The 21,116-nt window shown below is 37.8% G+C and overlaps 1 protein-coding gene across 1 annotated transcript; it reads right to left on the bottom strand.

Moving 5' to 3' along the window:
• Nucleotides 1-14,265: 14,265 nt before the first annotated feature.
• On the bottom strand, nt 14,266-15,111 carry LOC145632754 (uncharacterized). The gene has a single exon (XM_081685092.1). It carries the CDS (start codon nt 15,109-15,111, stop codon nt 14,266-14,268), a length of 846 nt encoding a protein of 281 aa, XP_081541218.1.
• Nucleotides 15,112-21,116: the final 6,005 nt, after the last annotated feature.

Raw genomic sequence — 21,116 nt, 5'->3', positions numbered from 1 at the left:
TTATCTGTTTGCTAATTTTGTAAATATAGATCTCAAGACTGTCTATAAGCATATGCCGTTCAATTTTCTATTCACTTTCCCTTTGTACACAATCTTTTTTCTAAGAGTAAGTGATTCAAGATTCAAAGATAGTTGAAAGGTCTAAGTGAAAGTTGAAGAATTGAGTACTCACATTAAAATGAAAATTCAAAATAACTTTTTTTTTTTTTGAGAGAAAATTCAAAATAACTTAAATACAGCCTCTATGCTATGCCTAATATAATACTAATCAAAGCTCCAGCTACATAATGTTATTTGCATTTTGATTATGTATGTTTGTCAATGTATGTATTATTTTTATCATAATTAACTTAATTAATTGAATATTAATATAGAAATTAGTTTTTTTTTTTTTTTTTTTTTTTTTTTTGAAAAGATATATGGAGTAGAAAAAAAAAAGTTAATGGCTTCTTTATGTGTTTACATATTGAGATTAATATTGAAGATTTTCTCATCTTATAGATATGATAATAATTTAAATAAATGAAAACAAAAAACGAAAGGAATATTAATTTTTAATGGGAGAATTAAATGGCCTTGATCCTACCAAATTTTTTTTACATCAACCATCAAACATAAAATTAAAATTATAGTTCCAGTTGGTGGTGATTGAACTTGCTGAAAGGTATAAAGGTGAAGCATTGATAGGAATTTGAAAAGTGTACTCTATGTATTGATTAGATTCTATACTTACTGTCTCATTAATATATTGAGAAAATTATTTGAATAAATCAAACATATACTTACATTCTACGATTAATACAGATGGAAAACAACACTCTACAAATTGAAATAACAAAACAACATGAAAAGAATGGACTGCTAACTTCAATGCGTTACAGATGGAATTCATAGCTTTGTAATTTCATTCATAAATTCAATAAAACGAGGTTTAACAAATTATATACCTTGTGATAGCAAGATCTCCGAAAAAGCTTGTAACGAAGAAATCGCAGAGTAATAGCGCAATTGAATTTCTTCTGCAAAATAAACTCGGATCCCTAATCGGCTAATCCTGCTTCCCTTCTCACCTAATCAACTCCAAACAATAAAAAAAAAATTAAAAAAAAATTAAAATGAAATCGCAAAAGCTCAAAAAATAAAAAAGAACTAAATCAAATCAAAAATCGAAAAAGGGGAAATTACCAAATACGGCTACACACCATTAGCGAAGCTCTCTAATGAAAATTTCGTGGAGTTCGGCGTAGAACTGTACACAAGAGAGCGACAATTCGAATTCAAAAAACTTAGGGGTTAGCAGAAATTGGAGGTGAAAATGAAGGGAGCTTCAACAATGGTTGTAGGAGAGAGAAGATGGAGGTAAGGAGAGTGAAGTAAAAGAAAATTCGCCATTGAAGAAGCAGATCTATGAGGAGGAAGAGAGAGAGAGAGAGTGACTGAGTGTGAAATGAGAGAAAAGAGGTGAATGACGGCTAGGTAAACCCTAATAAAAAGCCAAAGCCAAGTAATGGGCTCCTCTCATCATTTGGGCCACGCTCAAGCAGTTGTATCGGGCTCAATATGCCCGTTACATGTAATATAATATCCGTAACGGGCAAATGATGACGGTTACAACTAAATAAGTATTCGTAACGGGCACTATTTTTCCCGTTACGAATAACTAAGTATTCGTAACAGACACTATTTTGCCCGTTACGAATAACTAAGTATTCGTAACGGACACTAATTTGCCCGTTACGAATAACTAAGTATTCGTAACGGACACTATTTTGCCCGTTACGAATATATTTAATGTAACGGGCATAGCTTTGCCCGTTACAAATAGCCTGTTACGAATGAGATTTTTTCCACTAGTGCTATAAGCCCTGCATTCAACCCCAGAGAAGATTGAATCCTATTATGCAGGAGGTAGTCAAGAAAGAGGTTATAAAATTACTTGATGCAGGTATTATCTATCCTATTTTTGACTCCAAGTGGGTAAGTCCTGTGCAAGTCGTGCCTAAAAAAGGTGGGATGACTGTGATTACTAATGAGAAAAATGAATTAATCCCCACTAGAATTGTTACAGGGTGGCGTATTTGCATTGATTATCGTAGACTAAATATCGCCACTAAAAAGGACCACTTCCCCCTCCCCTTTATAGATCAAATGCTTGAGAGGTTAGCTAACCATAAGTTCTTTTGCTATTTGGATGGGTATTCGGGATTTTTCCAAATTCCAATTCACCCTGAAGATTAGGAAAAGACAACCTTTACATGCCCTTATGGCACTTTTGCATATCGTAGGATGCCCTTTGGTTTATGCCCCCGCTACCTTTCAACGTTGCATGATGAGCATTTTTTCTGATTTCATAGAGTCTATTATGGAAGTCTTTATGGATGATTTTAGCGTGTATGGTTCTTCATTTGATTCATGTCTAATAAATCTCGCTAAAATTTTGAAACGATGTGAAGAATGCAATTTGGTACTAAACTTGGAGAAATGTCACTTTATGGTGACAGAGGGAGTATTTCTAGGTCACATTATATCTGGCAAGGGCATACAAGTAGATAAAGCTAAGATTTCAGTAATTAAGCAATTACCTCCCCCAGTTAATATTAAGGGAGTTAGAAGTTTCTTGGGTCATGCGGGGTTCTATCGTCGCTTTATCAAAGACTTTTCTAAAATTGCTAAACCACTGACTCAGCTTTTACTCAAGGATGCCCCTTTTATTCTTACTGACGAGTGTCTTGAGGCTTTTAACAGGATTAAGGAGGCTTTGATATCGGCACCCATCATATGAGCTCCCGATTGGAATCTACCTTTCGAGATCATGTGCGATGCAATTGACTTTGCACTAGGAGCCGTGCTTGGACAGAGAAAGGACAAAGTTTTTCATGCTATTTATTATGCAAGCAAAACTTTGGATGAAGCCCAAGTCAACTATGCCACTATGGAGAAGGAGTTTCTTGCTGTCATATATGCTTTAGAAAAATTTAGATCATATCTTGTTGGTTCTAAAGTCATTGTTTTTACTGACCATGCAGCTTTGAAGTACTTGATAAGTAAGGCGGAATCAAAGCCTATGCTACTCCGTTGGGTTCTTTTGCTCCAAGATTTCAATATCGAGATAAAAGACAAAAAGGGAGCAGAGAACGTAGTGGCAAACCACTTGTCACGTATTAGGTATGATGAGGGTAAGGATTCTCTTCCTATAGATGATTCTTTCCCTGATGAAAACCTATATGTAGTTGTAGAGAAACACCCATGGTATGCTAACTTTGCTAATTATTTAGTGGGTGGTACTCTACCTCCTGACTTGTCCTACCAACAGAAAAAGAAATTCCTTTCTGATGTTAAACATTAATTTTTGGGATGATCCTTTTTTGTTTCGTGAGTGTGCAGATGGATTATTTCGCAGGTGTGTTCCCGAATGGGAATTGAAGTTCACGGTGTGCTTACTAGTTGCCACACCTCACCATATGGAGGACATCATGGCCCTACTAAAACGGTGGCCAAGATTAATGAGTCAGGTTTCTATTGGCCTACTATGTTTAAGGATGCTAATATTTTTGTGCAGGCTTGTGACTCTTGCCAGAGGACTAGCAACATCTCGCGGCAACATAAGATGCCTTAGACTGGAATTTTGGAAGTTGAAAATTTTGATGTTTGGGGTGTTGATTACATGGGACCGTTCCCTTCTTCAAACGGGAACCGCTATATAATTTTCGTCGTTGATTATGTATCCAAGTGGGTTGAGGCCTGATAAATAACATTTATATAGAGTTTATAGACACAATTATGCTAGTTTTATAGTTGTTTTTTTTAGTCTTTTATCGCTTTTTAGGCCGCAATTGCATAATTTGTCCTTTTTGTGCTCTATTATGCTTCGTTTGTGTTTTTCTTAATGTTTCAGGCAGTTTCTATAACTATTTGGACGCTTTCGAAGTGGTTTTGGAAGAATCGGTCAATGAAAGGATGAAAAGTCGATGAATTGAGCTTATTAATCGAAGATCTCATGTTCGTGGATGTTGAATATGAGGATTTTATGCATGAGAAATAAAAATAGCATCCACAATGATTGTTATGCACTTTTCAGAATTGAATTTGAGTTAGAAACGAAGTTAAACGATGTTTTACAAAGTGGTAAAACTGACTCTTATTCACTCTTTTGATCCTAACTTGAGTTCTACAGATTGGATTGAGGTGATTCAAATTGCATTGGAAACTATACTTGAAGATTTTCCATTGATAGGTCACACGCCCCTATAAAGTTCCTAGAACGCGAGATACATCCCTTTGAAGTCAAGCCTGCGAAGCTGGCAACCCATCGCCCAGTCATCGGGCGATGGACGTGATGTATGCTCAAGCGTGAGCTGCTAGTTGGGGCGATGGTTTTCCATCGCCCGATGGTCGAGTGTCGTTCCGACCATCGGCCACCCATCGTCCGATGGGTGGGGTGTGCGCGCAAGCCACGAGAAATCCTACATCGGTTATAACTCTTTCAATCGACCAATCATATCACGACTATTGTAATTGCTATTTTTCTGATTTTATTTTATTTATTTATCTTTAGATTAGTTTTAGGATAATATAAATACTCCAAGGGATTTTATTTTTCCCTTATGCCTTTTTATATCTTATATTATTTTACGTTCTTTTTAGTTTTCTCTCAAACCCTAGTTTCTCATGGCATCTCCATGGATTCATCCATGGATGATTCTTGGGTTTATTATTTCAATTCATTGAGGTATTTTATTTCTATTTCTTGTTTTTAATTATCTTTTATTCCTTAGATCTAGTTTTAATTATTTCTTCCATGTTTGAGTAGTTTATTTCTAGGGTTTGGGAATCCATGTTTATATGATGAATCTTGATTGATAATTTTAATATTTTGATTATTGATTTCTCTAATTGATAGTGTTTTGTTGTTAATCTTGCAACCTGATCAATTGTTTGATTAATTATTGTTAATAAGAGTATGAATCGAAAGATCTTACTTTTAGAGGCTTACCTACAATTACCAATTCTGATTATGTTGGCGACCGAACTACATATGTTGAATTGAGAGCGTTAAGACCCGACCGTAGGCTTAGCAATTGCTCTAGATAATTGATTGATTGAATTGTTATTGATACTTGATAGATTTCGAACTATAAACATGGTGAACCATAACCCTAGATCTTTCTATTAATTGTTTTATTTCTTATTTCAATTAGAATATATATCTATCCCAATTTCGTGACATAGTTTAGTTTCTCCATACCTTGAAAGCTAGATTGAATAGCCATCTCTCTGTGGATTCGACCCTACTTACCCTACTACATAGTTAGTTGGTTTTGTTAGCAATTTATTTTTGACTGGTGTACGACAACCTATCAAGGCCATTGCTACTCCTACTAATGATGCCAAGGTGGTCCACAGACTATTCAAGAAGACTATCTTTCCAAGATTTGGAGTGCCTAGAGCTATAATCAGTGACGGAGGATCTCACTTTCATGAGCGGAAGTTAGACACCCTCCTCAAAAAGTATGGTGTCCACCATAGGACAAGTTTAGCCTACCATCCCCAAACTAGTGGCCAAGTTGAATTTCTAACCGTGAGATCAAGGCCATTTTAGAGAAGGTGGTGGTAAAGTCAAGGAAAGATTGGAGTGATAAGTTGGATGACACCCTTTGGGCATACATAACTACGTTTAAGACCCCAATAGGTACTACTCCATATATACTCGTGTACGGTAAAGCATGTCATCTTCCGGTGGAATTAGAATACAAGGTATATTGGGCTTTTAAGGAGCTCAATTTGGATGCCAAATTAGCGGGAGAAAAGAGGTTACTTCAACTTAACCAACTCGATGAGTTTAAGTTGACGGCCTATGATAGTGCTCGTGTCTACAAGGAGAAGACAAAGAGATGGCACGACAAGATGATCCCTCCGAGAGAATTCAAAGAAGGTGATAAAGTGTTGTTGTTCAACTCTAGTCTTAAACTATTCCCAGGAAAGTTGAAGTCAAGGTGCTCGGGTCCTTTTACTGTCAAAAGGGCTAACAAATTTGGTTCTGTGGAGGTATTCGATGAACATGGTAACGATTTCAAGGTTAATGGCCAAAGACTCAAGCTATATCATGAGGGGGCTACGATTGGTGCAGTTGAACTACTTCACCTAAGCGGTTCCAGTTCATTTTGAGCTTCAATGTGGTAAGAGGGTCGTGCGGGACCTAGATAAACAAGCGCTTTGCAGGAGGCAACCCGTATTTCTTGCTTTATAGACTAGCTTTTTCTTTATTTTATTTTTAATTTTTTTTAGAGAGGTGAGGAGAGTGCAATTTTACCTTTCATAAGTGTTTTCGTACAGGTATTAGATCATAAAGTAAGGAGTTTTCAAGAGAAAAAGTTTGAAATAAAAGAACCATCCGATTTGGGTACGGGCCCGATTGGGCGTGGCTCGCCCGATCAGGCGCGCACCTAGGGGTCAGATTTTGAGCAAAAAGTGCCCGATCGGGCAAGGAGTCCCGATCGGGCTCGCAATTTGGATTTTATCGGAGTGTTATTTCACCCGATCGGGCTAGGCTGGCCCGATCGGGCGCACAAGGAAGGAAGAAAATCAAGGGAAATTTTGCCCGATCGGGCGGATTTTTGGAGAAATCGAGTGACATAAAAAGAAATGTCGGGCGAGCAAAATGGCGAAATTTTTGCTCGAGTTCGCGCCCGATCGGGTGCGCATGTCACAACTCAGAATCACATACCTTCGCCCGATCGGGCGCGCCTATTTCATAGGCCGACCATAAGTTTCTTTCTCCTCCTTTCTTTTCTTTTTCTTTCTTACTTCTTCTTCTTCATTCACACTTTCTCTCTCTAAAACCTCCATTTTCAAACCTTCAAACTCACTTTCCTTTCAAGATCTCCTCAAATTCATCCATCAAAACTCAAAATTTTTCACATATTCTTCATCCTTACACCTTCCTCTACATTCTCCACTAAATTTCTACCACTTTCTCTCAAGATTTCTCAAAACCCTTAGAGAGAGAAAGCTTCAAATCCTACCTTTTTCACTTAAAATGGTTTCAAAGAGATCAAGAAAACAAAGAGGTGAAGGTTCGAGGCAACAACAACAACCGATGGTCGACCCGGAGCTTTAAATACCGGGATGGGAAGAAGTTGTCATAACCTCAACCGAACAACGAGCTAGGATGCTCAACCTCATCTAGAGCCAGGTAATCTCTACTCGATTTGTACATCATCCTACTTTGTCTAGGCTAGGAATTGATAAACCGGTAGAGAAATTGTTTAAAGGTATAGGAATGAGTGGATTCTTTCAAATGCATTATGATACCTATGATTATTTGACTTTAGAATTTGTTTCTAGCTTCAATGTTAAACTATTGCTTTAATCACTCATGTCCAATTCCGATTGCTAAACAATGATGTGCGATTAACTTTAAAAGAATTTGGTAAATTGCTTGAGCTTAAATTGGATAAACCTATTGAATCCTCCCAAGATCACATTGCCGTGGTCTATAAAAGACTCACCGGGGAGGGTTTACTTAACCTCCAACATGCCAAAGGGACGTGGATTCAACATCCCGTCCCAAAGTTTTGGCAAAGGTTTGTCGGCCTCACAAGCTTTGGGAGGCATGAACCGGCAAACGTTAGGAGGGATGAACTTGAATTGTTGGCTTCCTATATGATCCCTAATGCTGAAAAATTGAACATGCCACACAGGATAGCCCAACATTTTCAAAGGGCGGCCAATGCGGTCGAGGGGGGTAGGTTTAGGGCACATATCTATTTTGAGGGGTTGTTGACCCATATAGCAGTGAAACACCTAGGATGGAACTCGACCGGGCATAGGAAAGTGGAGGGTTCTACCCTCATGGACCTAGCATACTTAGGGGGCCTTAATTGGGTGCAACCTATGGGCGGTGAGACATGGTGGATAGTCCACCGGGAGTCGGGTAGAAGAGACCAAGCTTTTACGCTACCCAACCCCACCTTGACCAAATTTGAGAAGGGGAAGCCTTCCTACACTTTTGAGATAAACGGTCAAGGCGAGATTTAAGAGCCTCACCTTTCACCACAACCCCACCATTCACCTCAATACCAACCACCTTCCCAACCCTACACCTATGGCATACCCACCTCCTCCGTCGATTATAATATCGACCCCCATGCCCCTTATGACTTTTCGGCTTTTAGGAGCCAACTAGCTAGACCGTATATAGAGAGGGCAAGGGAGAGTGGAGGGCATGGTGAAAAACCTAGACTCTAGGTTAGGCACCCTAGATAGGAGGGTAGGCCATGTTAAGAGGAACCTCGGGAGGGGTTTATACCCCATGTATGACGATTATGCACGCCGAGGGGCTATTCCTCCTGAGGCATTAGTTCCCGATTGGTTCCAATACCCCCAAGGAGGGTATTCGACTCCCGGAGCTTTTGGTATTTATGTGGACTAATCTTCAGTCCATGGTTATGGGGCTGATGCTCCTTTTGGGGGGGTGGGGGGAAATGTAGACCCTAACTACTTTGCAGGTGGTTCGGGTTATGGTGGTGTTGGTACGAGCCAGGGTGGTGCCGGCTCGAGCTATGGAGGAGGCTACCAGAGGATGGACGAGGATGATGACGAGGAGTAGCTTCTCCTAGCTACACTCCCAAGTCAATGAGGGCATTGCTTGATTTGGCTTTGGGGGAGATTTCTTGTACATATGGTAACTCTTTCTCTCTTCTCTCTATTTATTGGTTTCTAATATAGATTTTATTGCTTTCTAGTTTAGTTTTTATTGCTTTCCTTTATGAAAAAAATACAAAAAAATTAAAAAATATAAAAAATTCAAAAATACGTTGCAATGAATTGTAATTCATGCTTCCCTGTGTCCCATACTTGGAAAATATTGTCTTGATTCTTGGTATATGATAATGAGCTTTGTGAATTTGTCGATCATGATTTGAAGTTTAATTGTTTGGATGCCTAAACATGCGTCAATTTGCCAACTATTTGTGAATATAGTGCTTAACTAGTTGATTTGGTTAGGAATTGTGTGATAGTTCCTGGTATGTCAAGGAATTTGAGTATTGGTTTGCAACTATTAGTAATGTTTGTATGGCTCAATATTATGCACATTGAGGAGGACGAAGGCATTTGTTCTCTTAGGTAGCTTTCAGACGATATTAGATACATTTGTTCCCTTCTTGCTACCCATGTTGTTGCTTGTGCCCTTTTTATTGTTTATTTAGCTACATTACAAGCCTATATGAGCCCCATTGGTTACTAGTCCCAAGCTTGGCTTTGGGGAGCTATTAGTTGGTGAGGTGAGGGAGTTGTGGTGTGCACTCTATTTGCACAATGTGGGAATAAAAGAAGAGTAATTTTTCTTTTGATATTATGATTGGAAAAATATTGATGCTTTGTGTTTCAAAGTTGAAAATTTCCAATGTGAGATAAAAAGAAAAAAAAAAGAGCAAAGAAAAAAAAAATTGTTTCAAATGTTCTATTTGAAGGTTGCTCAAGAAGAAGAAAAAAAAAAGAAAAAAAAAATTCAAGTTAGAAAAAAAAGAAAGAAAAGAAAAAATAAGTAGTTCAAAGTTTGTTTCAATTCACTCTATTTCCTATTATCATACTTTGTGAGTGAATATGTAAGTGTTGAGATTGTTGTTATGTATGGGATTGCTTGATGAGTTTTTGTGGAGTTAAGTTGTGATTGGAGATGTTTTGGTCATTACATGTTTTTGACCTTGGGTTTTGTTAGGATATGGCTCCCTTAAGCATGGCTTTTCTCTCACATTTTCCTAAATTTATCATACCTTTTACCCTAGCCTTACATTACAAGCTTTAAAGACCTTCCGACCTTTGTGCATAAGAATTATATGAATGTGAAAGTGTTGTTTATCAATGCAAGTTATGATTTGACATATTTTGAGTCGACTAGTAGGTTGAGCGTACATTGTTTTAAACACACGAGAGTGTGAGTTGGGAGGGAATTTTTCACATATAAAGGGGTTGGTTGGAGAGCGATCGAGTACATCTTTTACTCGCCACATAAATGAGAGTTGAGTGTGTGAGCACTAGTCTTGAATTCTATATGCTCATGTGGTTTGCTCTACTTGACAATTGTTGGGGAGGAAGAATGATTAGATGAATGAGATTGATTGACATCGAAGCATGTTCATTAGATTTGCCTTGAATCGTTTGTGCTTGATTTTGTTTACTTGGGATGAAGCATGTTTTATATGTTCATTGATGAGCTCTTTGCTTAGGGACAAGCAAAGGTTTGGCTTGGGGGAGTTTGATGTGTCCAATTTATATAGTGTTTTACCCTCGTCCCTTGGTCATAATTAGTAGTGTTTTTGGCTCTTTAGAGCCACTTTTATTACTAATTGGTGTTTTTGTAGTTTTGCTTGAGTTTTGTAGGAAATTGCACATTTGGAGCGTTTTTCGGGTTTTTCATGAAGCAACTACAAGCATTAGGAGGACACGACCATCTTTGAAGCCCAGGACCGGTTAGAGTCGGTGATTAAGGGCTCGGTATGTGATACCGGGGCATTTGGACCAAGTATTCAAGACCCGAAGAGGAAATCCGGATTGGGCCGAAGAATCAAGCCCCATCGAAGTCCAAGCCTCGAGGAAGAGACCGAGCCCGATCGGGCAAGCTTGCGCCCGATCGAGCGGGCGCGCTGAAGAGGGCACCAGCAAAAAGGCGCGCCCCATCGGGTGAGCATTAGCTCGATCGGGCGCGGCTGCCCAGGAAGACTTTGAAGAAAAAGGCGGGCCCGATCGGGCGCGTGTTTTTGGAGCCGAGATTTTAATTTTCAATTAGGATTTGTTTTAGGGATGTTTAAGTACGATTTTTGTACGTAATTTTGATTACCTTTTCTTTTAGACTTTCTCTCTCTACTTAGAATATTTTCTCTCTCTTAAATTCTCTCAACTTTGTTCTTAATTCCATTCCTTGATCCGGATTTCTTTTGGTAACAATTTCTTCTCTTTTAATTTCAGTTATTTTCTTTAATTCTTTCATCATGTCTTATTTTATTGTTTTGATTAGTTTAGATTTAATTATGTGTGAGTAGTTTTATTTATAGGGTTTATGGGGATCTAATAAATAATATGTAGGGGTAATTTGTGATTGTTGATTATCAATGCTTGATTAATTTCATATTGATTGATTTAATGCTATGCAATTAGGTTTGACCAGATTTAATTGTATGAGTTTAGCAATATTGATTCGAGATTCGAGAGATGAGAATTGATGTTTAGGCTTAGTTTCAATAGGTGGACTAATTTATAAATGGTTAAGTCGAGATTCGAGAGATGAGATTTAATACAGGTAAATTAACTTTGTGATTGTAATACGTAGCGAAAGCCCTTTATAATTTGATTAATTGATGCATTGATGATTGCTTATTATGATGTACCCTGGAATATTGTTTATTGGTGAACCTATGCCCTAGGTTTTTCCTTCATTAATTTATCTCCTATTTTATTCCCTTCCTACTCTTACCTTTAGTAGTTTAGTTACCTTTTTACAACAATTTGGTTACTTGATAATTTAGATTGCTTTTAATTAATTAGGAATAAATTGACTTGTTTCCATGTGGTTCGACCCTTCTTCCCTATCTACATAGTTAGTGGATTTAGGTTTTATTTTTGATTAGGTGAATAAGACTTGAGCCTGTCAGTAAACAGTTCAGTCGGGTTGAGTTTATCGGTTTTGGGTTATAACGAGTCTGCTAATAACGGGTTGAAATGATTAGTGGGTTAGTTTGTGTCGGTTTTGAAAATTATCGGTTCAGTTTGATTTTGTTTTTTTTTTTAATTGCGGCTCCTATTCGGGTCCGATCCTAATCGGTTCATGTTGTAATCGATTCGGGTCATTATCAGTTTGGGTTGCGTTTTGGTTCAAAACGGATCAGGTGAAATAGGGCCGTGTGATAATTGATTCAGGTTATAATCGGTTTGGATTGAACTGGGTCGGTTTGAAACGGGTTTACCAAATTTGAAGCGGGTTTCAGTTAAAATCAAGTCGGATCATTATCGAGCCAGGTTAATAAGATAATGGGTTGGATCGGGTCAGGTCATAATCAAATTAAGTCTTAAATAAGCTGGGTTTATCAAGTAGTAGGTTGAAACGGATCAAATCATAAATATATTAGCTTACGGGTTGTAAACGTGTCAATCATAATGGGTTACGAGCTATAAACGGTTCAATCTCAATAGCTTACGGGTTATAAATGATTCGGTCTCAAGTCTTAACGGGTTACGGGTTCAAAATGGTTCGGTCATAACGGGTTACGGGTTAAAATAGGTTCAATCACATCAGGTAACAAGCTCGAATGGTTCAAGTTTATGAGATCAAATATTTAACGATTTTTGGTTAAAATGGGTCGGGTTACTATCGGGTTCGTATGTTTTCGTGTTTTAACGGTTTGGCTTGATGACCAATCAGGTCATTAACAGTTTGCACAAATTCGGTTTGATTCAGTTTTGGGTTAGAAAATTTTGACTTGGGTCGATTTTCGTTTTTCTAAAAAGGATTTTTAATAGTTCGATTTCTTTTAGGATCAGTTCGAAACAGTTGGGTTTAATATTTCAGGTTAGAAACTGACACCTTTAAAAATATGTAAATTTATGGTAAACTAAACATGACCTAAGTATTAACGTTTGATAAAGAAATGGTGGGAAAAAAAAAGGATTTTTCGTAAAAAACTACCTTTTAAACTCCAAATTTTGCAAAAAAACTACCCTAAAAACAAAATGTTGTAATTAACTACCTTATAAAATATAAAACGTTTTAATTGACTACCTTCTACCGGAATGACACATATGAATTTTATTTCCCGACGTTGACCATGTCACGTGACCCTTTAATGACTTAATTCCCCTTTTTTCCCCAAGTTTTCCCGCTTTACACCATTCATCCCATATAATTATCAAAGGGGTTGCAAATAAACAATATAAAATATGAATAATCGTATTGTTAAGGAAAAGAGTTGGTATAAAGCGGGAAAATTTGGGAGAAAGGGGGGAATTAAGTCATTAAAGGGTCATGTGATCCTCACATGACATAGTCAACACCGAAAAATAAAAATCAAATGTGTTATTCCGGTGGGAGGTAGTCAATTACAACATTTAATACTTTACAAGGTAGTTAATTACAACATTTTATACTTTATAAGGTAGTTAATTACAATATTTTGTTTTTAGGGTAGTTTTTCGCAAAATTCAAAATTTAAAAGGTAGTTTTTCACAAAATATATATAAAAAAAAAAAAAAAAAAAAAAAAAAAAAAAAAAAAAAAAAACCTATCTTTAGTAACTATTTCAGTGTAGTGATTTTGGTTGTACGTGATACCTCATAAATTTTTGCAGTGTATTGAATAAAATCTAAATCATTGAGAAATGAATAACGACAACGGCACAATGGTGGTAAATAGTGATATTTCCTACCGAATGGAAAACGGACATATTCTGCTACAGTACTATGAGATTCACTTATTGAAATCATGAAATGTATTGCAATTTATGATTGGCCTCAAGCCCGCATATTGTGTGGCTTGGACGTAATAGACGCATGAAAAAACAAAATTATGATGCAAAAACAATCTAACTTTGTCAACTATATAGCTTACAATACAACTGATTTTGTGATTGTTTTTATTTATTGATTTATTTATTTTTTTTGACAAATAGAACAAAGAAAAGAACAAACCAAACAACAGAATTAAAAAGACAAAAAGAGAAAATGCGGACGGCGAGCTTGTTTTGCCAACCAATGCGCTGGAATAACCCAGGATCGATCAACCTTTTGAAGGTGGCAAGCCTGATTTTGTGATTGTTGTTATTTCTTATCTATGGAGGACGTACATCTTTGTTGTTATATAGTATGTAATATTGTAATAATACCAAAATACAAAGACACCACTGTGGTATTTATAGACAACTGATTGTGTTAGATTTCATGACCCTGTAAAAACAAAGATTTGGGCATGGATATTTGTAAATCGCGGGCATGGAAAATTATAGAAAGAGACATTAAAAAATAAAATTGACCCAACCTAAAAAAAATAAAATAAAATCAGATTTCAATTATACTGGAGACAATAAGTTAGCATGACTCATTTTAAAATAAATCCGTCTTGATCCCACCTGACTTCATCAAACCTGACATAGCATTTTAAATTGACACCTCAGTCATGAGAATGAACAACTATGAGAGTTTTGTTTTGTTTTGTTTTTTTTTTTTTTTTTTTTTTTTTTTTTTTTTTTTTTTGTGACAACAGCAAAACACAAGAAACTAATAAACAAAAGAGGAAAAATTAATTCTACAGTCATTAGCTATAACATGGGCCTGAGCCACTTGGTCCCTGCTAACCTTCCATATAACACAAGTCCTAATATTCGCAGCCATCATCTGGATGTCCTGGATAGTCCACAGAATACTGATATCCGCTGTCAGCTGATTACCTAGAGTTTTAACCAGAATAGAAGAATCAGAGAATAGGAAAACCCTAGGGAACCCCTTCGAAACAACCCATCGTAAGGCCATTAAGCAGGCAAGAGCCTCCGCATGTAAAGCCGAAACTGCCTTGCAGGAGTGCCCTCCACCATCCTCGGAGATGGACCCATCTGAAGAAAAAGCCCACCCTAACCCTGCATTGCCATTACTCTTCGTCCAAGAACCATCAACAAGAACTGTCACCCCCTGCGTTGTAATTGGCAAATGGAGAATAGTATAGTCCTCTATACCCACAGAAGTATAAAGAAACCCCGGTGGATGATTATTCGCGGGAGTCATCACATCATCTATTCCTTGAGGGCACCTACCCTTTTTCTCCCGGAATGTCTCCAGCTCCTGCATTGCTTTGTTCATATGATGGAGCCACACCTCCCCGTCACCATCTTCCCCTCTAAAAACCCGTCCATTTCTAGTTAACCATAAGCTCCATAGAGTCACTATCATTTTAGTGATCCTATCGCTATGAATGCCACCCTCGCTATAGAAGAGCAGGATATATGTCTGAATCCATTGTCGCACCGGAGTAGATTCAGCAAGATTCAAGTTGAAAATAACCGAACAATTATCCCACGCATACCGTGCCACTACACACTCTCTAAAAAGATGTTGGAAATCCTCTTTCATCTCTCCGCACAAATCACACCCTACCTGCACTGGAATACCCCTATGATGGAGATTAGCCTTGACCGCCAAACCATTCAAAAAAACCTTCTAGAGAAAAAGGCCCCATTTGGGGGGAATATTAAGACGCCACAGAATCTTCCACACCTCCTTATATCTGCTATGATAAGATTCCACATCTCTTAAGCCCTGAAGGAAGGCATATCCTGTCTTAGTCGTATATCTCCCTGATTTATGGTGCGGCCAGTAAAGTAGATCTTCATCCTGGTTACTAGACAGTTCCATGCCCAGGATTTCCTTTGCACTTTCCCATTCAAACCTTTTCCTTACCAAGGGTATATTCCACCTCCTAGGATCATTGAGCATAAACTCACTGACGACTTCTGCCCCCACTCCTCTCAACGGTTGGTTGGAGGCCATAATGGGCACCTTACCATTTACCCATTTCATATACGCCGACTTGATCCTTTCACCCGAACCCACTTTCCAAGCAAAACCATCAATTAGAGTGTTGGAAACAGAGAAAATACCCCTTCTTCCCCACGAAGGAGAGAGGCCTAACTTTGAGCCTCTATGACCAGTAGTAAGCGGACTCTCCTCCCTTTGGTATAGCACTCTAGAGGCCAGAAGTTGGGGATTGCAGTGCATTCTCAGAACTTGTCTGAAAAGCATAGCCTCATTTAGCGTGCCCATAGCTCTAATTCCCAAGCCCCCCATCCCTTTTGGGAGATGCAGAATATCCTTCTTAACCCAATGCATCCCTTTCTCCTTGTTCGAAGCCCAGAAGAATCTAGCAATGATGGAGCCGATCGCATTTGTCGTAGAGGCCGGTAATTTGAAGCATTTCATCACATGGGAGGAGATACTTATAAGGACGGAGTTGATCAGGACAAGCTTAGCTGATTGTGACATCTTAAGCGAACTCCACTGTAGAATTCTATTGGCCACTTTATCCACCAGGAAACGAAATTTATCCGCCCTTTTACTAGTGAAATCAATAGGGGATCCCAAATGAGTACCCAAATTATCCTTCTGGTCCATTTTCAGAATATCTTTGAAAATTTGCATGTCCTGAGTTGACGTAAAAGGACTGAAGCGAATGAAAGATTTCTGAAGATTCAGTTGTTGGCCTGAGACCTTTTCAAACCTCCTTAGAAGATCAGCTAAATACCCACACGAAGAGGACGTGGCTTTAAAGAAAATCATCGCATCGTCTGCAAAGAACAAATGAGAGATGGAGGGAGAACGCCTCGTAACTTTTATCCCCTTGATCAGGTCAATATCTTCCGCTAGGAGGAGCATCCTAGACAGAATATCCATACAGAAAAGAAAAAGATACGGAGAGAGGGGATCCCCTTGACGCAGACCACACTCAGGCTTAAAAGATTCCGTGACCCTTCCGTTCACTAGAGACTTGTAAGAGACAGTAGTAATGCACTGTTCAACCCATCGAACCCACTTCTCAGGGAAACCATAAGCCTTAAGAATTTTGAGGATAAAAGTCCAGTTGACTCGGTTATAGGCCTTAGACATATCAATCTTCAAGGCGACCATAGGGGCCTTGATTCGCGTGCTAGAGATAACATGAGTCAACTCGTGGCTGAGAAGAATATTGTCTTCCATATATCGACCCGGCACAAAAGCATGTTGGAATTCTGTAATCAAGGCCGGCAGAGAACCTTTCATCCTATTCACCATACATTTCGTGATGCACTTATAAATGGTGTTGCAAAGACTAATAGGACGAAAATGAGCTGCTACCTCCGGACTCTCAACTTTTGGAAGCATAACGAGGAGAGACGCATTAAACTCCTTTAGCATAAAACCAGTGTCAAAGAAATGTTGAACAGCTGTTATAACCGAACTCCCAACCGAGTCCCAATGGACATGAAAAAATTCAGCAATGATACCATCCGGACCTGGAGATTTGAGATGATGAATAGAGAACATCGCCTTCCGGATCTCTTGGCCACTAAAAGGTCTAACCAACGCCAACGCTTCTGATTCATCCAATTGAGGGAAAGCCATTTCGCGGAATAAAAGGTCAATATCATCCTCCAGCTGATTACCAGTCCAAAGGCTCGGAATGAAGACTTTTTTCAACGAACCTTGGATTAAATCGGCAATATCATCATGGCCACTAACCCACTCACCATCATCATTTTTGAGGGATAGGATTTCCTTCCGTTTTTGTCGTTGCTTAACCCTGTTAAATAAGGTCGTAGAAGACAAATCACCCTCTCTAACCCATTTATCCTTCAGTCGTTGTTGCCAGTAATGAAAGTCCAACCTACACTTAGGGATAATGTCATTTACCCCTTTTACATACTCTTCACCTTCCTCGATCGTCACAATTGCATTGCCTTGGTTACTTAAATCATTTGTGATGGACCGCCAATTGACACCCCAAAAAGTCCGATTATCCAAGCACCATTTTTGAGCACGGTTCCTGAATAAATTAAGATGTTTGGCTAAAACAAACATGCTAGATCCATTCATGGTGATATCCCAAATATCGTTAGTCATCCCTTTGATAGCATTATATCGTAGACACCACCTTTCAATCTGATAAGGACGATTGGACCGAGGCATAGAAGGATTCGAATCATAAATAATGGCTGCATGATCCGAAACTACTATTGGCTCATGAAAAATTCTTCCTTCCGGAAAATCCGCAAACCATTGATCCGTACAAAAAGCCTTATCAAGCCGTTCTAAGATGAGACCATTATCCAAGCGCTTATTAGTCCAAGTAAACCGAGGCCCCGAAAAAGGAACTTCGAGCACCCCATTGTCAAGCCGCCAATCAATGAAAGCATCCAAACCCTTTATTACTAAAGAGCCTCCTAGTTTGTCTTGTAAGAATTCGACTTGGTTAAAGTCACCAATCAAAAGACAATTAGGAGTTATCAAAAGGAGAGTAGTGAGTTCATCCCACACTCTAGTTCTATAATCTACTTTAGGCTCTCCATAAACAAACATCACATTTCTATTACTTCCATTACCATCATCAAGGTTACACAAAATGTAGTTCGGAGTAGCCAAAACACAAGTAACAACCCCTTGATACCAACTAAAAACCGCTAGACCCCCCTTAGTACCATCCGCATCCACTCCATAAGAAAAATTTGGAGAGAATGAACTAACTACAAGTTTTACATCAACAAAAGGCATCTTAGTTTCGGATAAAAACAAGAACAAAGGAAATTTAGTAGAGATAAGCCACACTAAATATGGATGTGTAGGGGCTAGTGTATCATTGAGACCCCTACAATTCCAAGAGATGATCTTCATATATCCATCGGGGGCTGATCCGGTGCAGCCGCCTCACCAAAACTCTCATCCATGGATTTCCAAATGGCTTATCTGTGGACTATCCGGAGAGTTGTTGTTGGGATTTTGTGTTATATATAGGAACCTTAAATTTTTAGCAGCATGTAACTATCTTTATGTACACCTAGATATATAAAAGTTTATATATCAACATAAACTATTGTATATATTAATGCTTTTTACCTGTGTATATCTTTAACAAATATTACAATATATAATACGAAATATATGCTCAAAACTAATACAATTGTTTAAATGTCATAATATAACCAATAGAAGATATAAAAATTATAATTTAACTAGTTAAACTTGTGCATTAACTAATATACCAATCAATTTGGGACACCTAAATAACGAGGGCATATTTTTAGACGTGTCGTATATAGAATTAAAAAAAAAAAAAAAAAAAAAAAAAAAAAAAAAAAAAAAAAAAAAAAAGGTTACAAAGTAGAATTTATAAATTAATAAAAAAAAATTAACAAATAAACTAATAGAACAGTTCCACTAACATCATACTCCGTATAAAAAGCCGAGCGTCCGGCAACACCCGCATAAAATAAACCCTGTTTACAAACTCTATAAACCCATTCATTCCCTTCTTCCTGGAATAACCCACAACACACCACCAACCCAAAACTATCACCAAAATGCCGAGTATTATCAGGAATCACTTCCACCTTTGCTTCTCCAAAATCAAGTGTTTACCAACCTCTCTCTCCCCTCCATTAACCCTCCACGACGACAACGACGACGAATACTTTGATCACATTCCTAACAACCTCATTACCATCCACAACAACCCTCACCCATCATCGTCCATACTTAACAACTTCAATATCATCTACGACAACCCCTCCACCTCCTCATCGTCGAGTGCGGCAACTACAACCATCTTTCTAGATAATAACCTTTCCTCCTCTTTCTCCAACTCTTCAGCCACTGCCACTGACGAATGTCCTGATCTTTCTGCTATTTTCGCCTCCCAACGGTTGTTTGTCTCCACCCCCGGTCTTTCCAACTCTATTTTGGAATCCCCTTCTTCCGACGATGATGAGCATCAGATGAAGGAGAAACTGGTGGGCGGAGGAGTCCCGATAAAAAAGGACTCTCCCAACCCTTACATTGACTTCCGAAGGTCAATGCAGGAGATGATTGAGGCTAGGAAGATTGAAATGAAGCTAAATAATCAACATAATCTAGCAGATGTTAGTGATGAAAGTGATGATTTGTCGGAGTATTTACGGGAGCTTCTCCTTTGTTATCTCAACTTAAATCCTAAACATACTCATAAGTTCATTATTGAAGCTTTTGCTGATCTTCTAGTGTCTCTAATGCCGCCCACGCCCCTGCCCCACCGCAACTATACGAGTTAGAGCTCCAGGCTGCGGTTGTTGCAAAGCTTGTTACTTCGGGGAATTGAATTTCCTTTTTTTTTTTTTTTTTTTTGGAGTAAGCTACTAGAAGAGTTGAGCTCGTCAAATCCCCAAAGCGTTCACTTATATTAATATGTGTACATTGATTGGTTAGAGAAAATTATGTTTCAAGCATTTTTGTATGATATTGTATGATTTAATGACGGAAAATTCATGTAATCTTCTTGTATGTTGGAGAAATGAAATTTAGACATTGTAGAAATTGACATGATTTCTAGCAATTACACATGAAATAAATTCGTTGATGATGAAACTTAGTTATTAGATTGCAATCAACAATTTTCATTATTGACAAGGTTACTTCGTCAGTAGATTTCGTTAGTACCCAATTTAGGATCCATTTTCATGCGAAACTATTTAAAATGGATACAAGAAAACGAAGAAAAGAAAAATTATTTTTTATGACAAGAATTTTGGGTGTGATGAAATAGGACTGAACAAGTATCATCTCATTCGTGAAATTACCTTTATTTGTTTCATTTCTCTTTTGGTACAAATTTTTGATACACATAGGCCCTGTTTAATTTGATGTAAAACATTTTCAATGGAAAATTAGTTTTCATGGAAAATATATTTTCAAGAAAAAAACACAATTGCAAAATAGTTTTCCTCTATTTGGCTGCATACAAGAAAAGTTCAAGAAAAAAAAAAAAACAAAAAGGAGTAAAAATGTAAGGATGAATGAGAGGGAAGTAAACAAGGAGGTAAGGAGGAGAGATGAAAATGTGACTTCCCTTGTTTTGTAAAGGAAAATGTTTTCCATCATTAAAGATGAATTTTCCACCCTTGGAAAAATTGTTTTCCACCCCTTCACAAACCAAACAATGGAAAATGAAAAGAAAAAAAGGAAAAATCACTTTCCATGAAAACATTTTACATCAAACCAAACGGGGCCATAGTTGAGCATTTATATCATCTATTATGTTGCTACATATGTCCATATAAATGAGGGTAAAGGATAACTCAAATGGTTAGAATTTCCCTAATGATTCCAAGAAATTCAAGGAGCGATTCTCATCCTATCCTTGTGGCTCTCTAAAATAAAATAAATATAAATAAAAAAAATTATGTCCCTAAATACTTGTCCTACCTTTTTTTTTTTTAATCTGTCCCTTTAACTTCGCTTTCTACTATTTTAATGTGTAAGGACAACTACACTTTTAGTCTCACAACCAAAATATTAAACCCACCCGTTTTCTATTTCATATACTCCCTTCAACTAGATATTAAAAAAAGTAATCT

Source organism: Chenopodium album, chromosome 5 (genome assembly GCF_948465745.1).
Source record: "Chenopodium album chromosome 5, dcCheAlbu1.1, whole genome shotgun sequence".
Classification (NCBI taxonomy): domain Eukaryota; kingdom Viridiplantae; phylum Streptophyta; class Magnoliopsida; order Caryophyllales; family Amaranthaceae; genus Chenopodium; species Chenopodium album.
The sequence above is the reverse complement of the archived record's forward strand: the minus strand, read 5'-3'. Positions and strand labels throughout refer to the sequence as shown.